Here is a 7,808-nt window from a genome sequence, read left to right as displayed (position 1 = left end):
TTGAGGGATAAGAAGTGTAGTTTTTTCCAAAATCGCAGTACACTGTATACTTTTCGAGGTGAAATGTTTCTCAAATACATTACTGTATCCAGAGCTTGTCTACTTGCCATTAATTGTCGGAGGGTCATTATCAAACGTATGTGATTAGCCATGTTGTTTTTCTGAACATGTATTTGAATATCTTTTCTAAAACAGCGTAGTGATGCATTTCAACAACAGGAGCTGCATTTCTGTTCATTTGTTTGTTCTTTAGTACTTTGGTTTAAAAACATGGTGTCGCGCATTTCCGTCATTGCTTGAGTGATGATAGTGAGGTCGTAGCAGGAACTGTGGCCAAGTATCTCCTCAAAGTAAGAACATTCATTGACTGCCCATGAAAGATTCAGTGAGTGAAAGTGTGATTTCCCTGATGTAGTTTTTAATGTTTTAAAATGTCACAAAGTAGTGTAATGCAACCTGTGCTCACGTTGATCATGAGTCCAAGGAGTTAGTCCTATGGGGTGCTTCTTCTTTTGTATAAAGTCTATGATGGGAAACTGTTCAGTGCAGGGACTCAGGAAAGAAAACAAAGATGTTTCAAACGAATGCAATTTGAGAAGGTGTGTGCCCGTCCATGGTGTGCCCATATGCAAGGAGTACAGACCGGTCATCCAGCTGGCCTGATCCTTCACGGGGGCAGCAAAGGCGATTGTCTCCGTGTCCCTTGGTCGTTTCCCTTGGTACTCATGAAATGCTCCAGTAGAATTTACAATTTCCTCATAGGGTGCACTTTACCAAGGAGAAAATGCCATGGTGCAATTGCCCTTTAAAAACGAAACATACATACTCCTCATTTACAAACAAGACCGCAGACTGTATATCATGGTTCGGTAGGCTATCCAGAATTACGACAGAAACGCCTGCCGTCGATTTCACAAAGAGTTAGGACTCGTCTTAACTTAGGATTAATCTTAAGGTTTGCATGCTACAGTGCAGGGTTGGGACTCGTCCTAAGTCCTAAAATCTTAAGTCAGAAAGAGTTTTGTGAAATCGACGGCTGGTACTTCACGGAGGCGCTGCGGAGGCGATTCGCAGTGCCCCTGCCCTTGAAATGCTCCAGTAGACTTTTACAATTTCCTCACACTTTCCGAAAGAAAGTTCCTTCTCGGTGAGAAAGTACCCTTCCCCCTTCCAATACGAAGCATCAAGCCTAGACAATTCTCACTCGTTTTTCACACAGACAAATTAATTCAGCTTATGAGAAAAGACGGCTCCAGACACTCAACCATTACGTTAAATATGAAATAAAGTTGTGTTTAATCTTGGCCGAATAACATCGGCTGAAATAATTATAACCAACAAAGTTTGCCGAATCAATCAAACAACGATTACTTATTCGTAGTATCAATTGCATAAGGTACTCCATAAATTCAAAAATGTAAATCCACAATTCAAAAATGAAATAATAATGGAAGGTTTGATATTGCTGATTTAGAGGACAGTGACCCCATGGAAATCTTCGACTTCGCACCTTCAAATTCCCGGAACAGACCGATGAAATATAATCGTGTTTGGTCCCATCATGTGGCCTTACAGCTCACATTCTCCCCGTGTGTAAATACCAACTAATAATTGGAGAAGTTAACTGCCTAATTAATTGTTAAAACAAAACAGCCCAAGATATTTACCAATCACTCAGTTGCTTTAATTGATTGTAAATAAATATTAACAGCAAATGTTCTGAAAGGAACTATTATGGGAAGTAAACATCTATATCCTTAATCAAAAATGCAAAACAAATACTTCTCAAAACCGTTATAAAGTTTATCTTTTAACAACACTGTTTCTTGACAGTTGGTTGGTAATGACGTCAGAATGACGTCAGACCTAATCTGGTTATTGTCCGAAGAATGAATTTCATCAAAATAGCATCAAAACACTGGTGTCTTAAAATTCAGAGAGACAGTACAACACATTACGAAAGGGCACATAATGTTCTTTTTTCTCTCAACAAAACCATTCACCACTGGGAATAACATAACATTCCAACAAAGACAGTGACGCAAATAAATAATTAAAGTCTTCATAAATTAAACAATAAAGTGCTTCTTTCTGTTATTTTATCAACTGACTCTTTCTGGAGCAGACTCTTCACGTCTGTGCGTGAATAAAATAAACCAAACATGCCACATCTGGAACAAACTGACGAAACAAAATGCGTACAATTCAAGATCGCAGGGTCCCTTTAAAGGAGGCACGAAACAGTTACTACCTCATGAATCCTATTGATCTTATAAGAAAGCCAATTACCACCGTTTAATCCTGACTTCTTTGTCAAATCATAGAATAACAGAACAAATCAAAACAGAAAACTATAAAATGCGTATTTTTTTATGAAAACTGTTTACTCTTTCACGTCAATATTGTGACGCATGAAGTAGACAATGTTTATCTCAGTGACATTGTGTTTAGTGTGTGTTGCACGGGCAGGTTTCATTATAGTCGTAAATTGCATCGGATTGCACGCACCTTTATGAGATGTTTGTTTGTGAAGGTATTTTGTTTTAGTCATCGCAAGACATTGCAAAACAGAAAAACCACTTGTCGCACTTTTAACGTCACGGGTCTTTGTCGCAGTCACCTCCTGGTGTCTTAACCTGACTAATAATGACGACATTGTCCGGTTGGTTTTTCTTCCTCCATGGGCTGGGGTGACCACCAGCGTGCCACTGAGAAGGCTTTTGAAGATATCGTCATTCATGACGGTTGGACATCTCACACGTGACGAGGGGGATACTGGACGCCCCCATGCGGCCCGATCGTGTTAGTCGAGGTCCAGGGGTGAATGCCAAGCCCAGCTGGAAAGTGTGGGAAAACAGGAGTTCCGTACACAGTTTGTGCTGGACAACAACTTTCTGTCGGTACTGTTGAGGTAGGAGGTTGGCTGTAGATCGTAGAGGGCGCTAGCATCGGATACCACGGTAATCCTTCAGACTGTCCTGCTGTCCCGGTAACAACAGTGGGCGTGGTCAAGTTGGATGGCGGTGGGGTGGGAACCACAAACTGTCTTGGCATTGCCATCACCGGGGCGGCAGGTGGCGTGCTCACGTTTGATAACGGTGGAGTTGGGACGGGAAACTGGCCCTGTGTTGCCGCTGGAGGGCACTGTGACGTTCTCATTACCCTGACGGTTTTGGCAGCGGGTGGGAATATTTCGCCCGGTCTTTGACGCTTCCATCTCATTCGTCGGTTTTGAAACCAGGTTTTTACCTAACGGAAAAATGTGAAATATATTGTGTACTGACATGATATGTTCTCGTAGTGTGTGTTAGCTTTGTGTTAGGTTGAAGATAAACGACTGGTGGTCAGAAATACATGTGTAATGTTGTTTAAAGTAAACTTTAGCCTCACAAAAGAACCACGCCTATATAGGCCGGGAAGAAGACAACTTGTTGTCCCACCTAATGTTGATAACAATTTCCCAGACAAATTCGATGTGAAGCTCTCTCGAAATAGAGAACAGTTTGATTCAAATGAATTGTTGTAGTTCTTGAAACAGTGTGCGAGTTAAAAATGTGTGTACCCTTCCGAACAAGTTGTTCTTTATTAGGCCTACTCGGCAAGCTTCCGCCTGAAACATCTTTGAATCGGCAACGCGCCTCGTCATAAAACTCTTAACTCTCAAATTTGGGTAAATTTAGGCCTTTTTTTCCATTTCAAAGTTTCAAAGCCAAACTTTTTATGATATGAACAAAACATGTCCTATATAGGCATCATTTTTTTACAGTTTCATTCGTTTTATGGCAAATCAGCTCATCTCTGTACTTGCTTTTTTAAAATATCATTTTTTTTTCGAGAAAAGCTAGCTGCCGAAAGTGCCGCGTTGGATACAGCAAGGCTTGCTCTACACGGTGGGGATGAATGCTGATCACGCCTTAAATTTAAATCTACAATGTTAAGAAAACGATTACAAATTGTATTTATAGGGATCAACTGGATTAGGCTGAGACCTCCAACCACCTCAGTAAAGCTCTATTGATTCACACACCATACAATGGTTAGACCTTGATCGATGTCAGGCTATTCTACTAATACAGTGGATCAGCTTTCCTGGGATTATCTCATAATATTAAACTTCACTATATTTTGCGCTCTATTTCACCACGTGGGAACTTTAGTGACACAGTGTATAATTTGTTTTTGCGTGGCTGTGTGTTACCACTGTTCGGTGTACAAAGTGCAAGCCCACTTTGATTTACATACAGTAGAACAGTTTGTTATTAAAGTTTGTCCTTTCTGGAAAATTGGTATCACTCGTGCACTCAGTAAGTCTAATGGTATAATCCATCAAACAAAATAACTCAATATATAGTACCTATAGTACTCAATGTTGAAATTACATTGTAATTAGTGGTAATGAATGTTTAGACAGCACAAAGAACATCACAGCTCTGCCAAAAAATAAGAAATGTTAATCTCTTTCTGAGATGTTTACACTTTTAGTAAGCCAATTTTTTAAGACAAAGATCTTTGGCCTGCATTCCTTAACATTTGAACCACCATTTTCTTCTGCAAAGCTTTTGCATTTCAACTCCTTGCACGCACGCAACTTTTGTAAGCGTATCATTGTTGTTTTGGGGTAAGAAAGTGACAAAATTAACTAGTAACTCAGTAATTACAAATTTGAAGTACCTGTGTTTCTTCTAGTCCAAGCTGTACAGCAAGCTCCTTGCGATCTAAGATATTCAGGTACATACTAATCTTGAAGTATTTTTCCATGTACTCCACTTGCTCCTTTCTGAACGTTGTTCTTAATTTCCTTTTCTTGAGTTGGGGCAAATTGCGCTCCGGTGGGGCAGGTCCTGCATAGATAGTGAAACAGTAAATTGGATAACTTTGAAAAAAGCTCTTTGAATCAATAACAGAAATAGCTTTCCTACAACTTCAAGCAAGTTGGCGAACCATTTGCAACCATTCAAACTCAAAGGCTCAGTGCAAAGAACTGTGCACACTTTGACTACCGTATAGATTCATTCCCCATAATGACTGCATGTATAAGTCTGTCATTAAAAATGGACGATTTTAATTAGTCAAAATGGAGGGAGTTACCTAGCGCAAGAACCATACAAAAGGGCGCGCAAGGTGGGGCTACAAAGGGGGTACAGAGTTAATTTATTTATTAATTAACACAGAATCACACTGGGGTGGGGCATTTTCCATTTTCTGGACCTGGATCAATATTTTCAACGCTCTAATAATAGCAAAACGAGAAGGGAAAACCCATGCAGTCAAGTTGAGACTTGAACTCAATCCACACTTTTGGTGCCCCGGTGGCATTCGAACCGGGGTCCCTGAGATGGACGGCGAGGCAAGACGCCACTTAACAAATCAAACTTAACAATTCAAGTGATTATACCAGTGACACATGAAGTGAAACAATATTCCATATGACTTTATAAATACTAACGTTTTGTGATGATCCTGCCATCTCCAAGTCCAATATGTGTGATAGGAGCCACTGCCATAGTTGGCTGGCAGACTGGACGCCATGTTGGTCTAATAACTCCAGAAAAGCTGGATGTCTCTGTGGCGACATTGCTACACTGCCCATGAGTTTGCTGGTACCGGCTACTTGCTGAGGCTGGTGGTGTAACCCAACCCGTTGATTTTACTCCACTCTTTGTAGCAATCTTCAGAAGACCAACACCCTTATTGGAGTCGCCTTGCGGGTACGAGTAGAAAGGTAAATGATCGTTGCTCATAGATGTAATAACATGCAGTGGAGTCATGAACTTCTTGGCTGCTGATTCCACGTAAGGATAGTTGAGTTGTTGAGGAGGCATCATAGGCGAAGGTGTCATGCTATGATAAAGCATGTTATTGCAATGCTCTACGGGTACGTGTGACTGTGAGGAGGTAGAACCCAGTACCAACCCAGATGATGGTGGCCGGTAGGGTAGAGGTGCTTGACTTGTACGCGATGATACCACAGTGTCAGTAAAAGTATTTGATGTTGGGATGGGCAAGTAGCTACCGAAGATACTATCCTCAAGTGACTGTGATCCGTCCCTGGTTTCAATGTTGTTATGTTGCCGGTTAATCCATGTGGAGGTTGTAGCAGACTCAAGACCAAACGCATTGGAGTACATCATGGCGCCACTAATTGACCCAAACGATTCACAGACAATGACATTCAACTCAGCACCTTCAATCCCTTCTCCAATAATCACTTCCTACGAAAAGTGTCTTAAAGTTTCAAGGCAATTTATGCACCCAGATAGAGCAGTATAGACCCAGGGCTAACACCTCATGGAATACAACCAAGTAATGAACTGAATTCTGTCTTGTATGGGTGGATTAACCCCATGATCAAAACCAACTCTTGCCCGGTACCAACCATTATAATGAACAAGATCATTGAAGCCGAGTGTGGCCTCTGTATACAACAAAAAACTACCATAGAATTTAAGGACAGGGCATTTTAGCCACCCATTGTAGTAAATTGAAGCCTCCATTATCCTTAATCCAGTTGTGTTTATAATCACCAGTTGGTGTTTTGTGCAATGTTCTTTATTGGCAGGAGGGGAGGGCTGGATATTTAAATTCGGCTGCGTTCTAAGAATTGCTTCAAAGCTGCCATGTAAATTAAATTGGGTTGATTGGGGAGTTGGAAAATCAATTTTGGTAATTGTGAACTGGAAACTGTGTTGAACAATGAGGGTTACCCAGTCCAAAGAGTGTTGTAAATACTGTGGAGCAATAACCTATAATGGAAATGAGGAAACACAAATGGCCTGGTCTTTTGGCTTCCTCATTCCGTAATTTGTTTTTGTGTCCAGAGTAGAGTAGAAGAAAATAAAAAAGCTTGTTAGAAATGTTTCCGGAGTTGTTGTCACAAGCATGAATAACAAATACAAAACTGTCAATTTAAATGTTCTTTTTCCCGTGACGAGAAACTCCACTTGTTTGACACATGGGTCGGTACAAGTACATCAGAGGGGGAAGGTTTTCTTAACCCCCCCCCCCCCCCACAAATAAATAAAAAATATAATACAATGTCCAAAGTCCCCAAGGTCCCCCCTCCCCCACGGAAGCAGTTGCGATAGTTTTAACAACCTATTATTATATAAAAAAAATTGAGAAAAATGTGTCAACTAATGATTGCACAAAGAACATATGAGAAATGGTGCCCCCCCCCCTGCAGCGTCCCCCTACACTTGCAAAACATAGGCATTACCCCCAAACACTGCAATAAACCCATTCCCCTGTCCTCCCCCACTTCATCTGTCATGCCCCCCCCCCCCCTTGCCGAACAAGTCCTGACTGTCCGTTGCCGACCCCTCCCCCTTCTTCAAACCCAAGAAAATGTTATTTATTATGACTTGTGACGTATTAGGATGGTAAAAAATGGGAACAGGGAAGGTTTGTTTTTTTTCACTCCGCTCCCCCCCCCCTTCTTCAAAGAGAAATCTTACCTTTTTGTGAATGCAAATTTCGTTGAAAATGGAGAGGTTCTTTAAAGGCCCCACCCTCCTTCAAAGCCAAGACAAACTTATGGGCACAAGGGTTGTAGAAGTTTAATGAGAAGGGGAGTCCTGCTTAGCAGCCTCTTCGTTAGAAAATGGGCAAGTTTTGGTTGCCTACCCCACCCTTTACTTCGACCAAAGACAAACTTACTATGTGTGTTTCTGCCCCGCCCCACTTCTTCTTCGATCACGCAAAGAAATTTTACTTATGTGGCACAAAGGTCGTTAGAAAATATATTGTTTTTCTGCTCCTGCTTTCTTCGCACTCAAGAAACTTTTTATATATGTGAACGAGAGACGATA

The 7,808-nt window shown here is 41.2% G+C and overlaps 1 protein-coding gene across 1 annotated transcript; it reads right to left on the bottom strand.

Moving 5' to 3' along the window:
• Positions 1-1,299: 1,299 nt before the first annotated feature.
• On the bottom strand, positions 1,300-6,315 carry LOC139940660 (uncharacterized). The gene is made up of 3 exons (XM_071937015.1): positions 5,447-6,315; positions 4,672-4,841; positions 1,300-3,249 (listed from the first exon to the last, which is right to left on the bottom strand). Exons 1-3 carry the CDS (start codon positions 6,129-6,131, stop codon positions 2,755-2,757), a joined length of 1,350 nt encoding a protein of 449 aa, XP_071793116.1. The 5' UTR covers positions 6,132-6,315; the 3' UTR covers positions 1,300-2,754.
• Positions 6,316-7,808: the final 1,493 nt, after the last annotated feature.

This window comes from Asterias amurensis, chromosome 8 (genome assembly GCF_032118995.1).
Source record: "Asterias amurensis chromosome 8, ASM3211899v1".
Classification (NCBI taxonomy): domain Eukaryota; kingdom Metazoa; phylum Echinodermata; class Asteroidea; order Forcipulatida; family Asteriidae; genus Asterias; species Asterias amurensis.
Note: the sequence above shows the minus strand (reverse complement) of the source record. Positions and strands in the feature narration are given on the sequence as shown.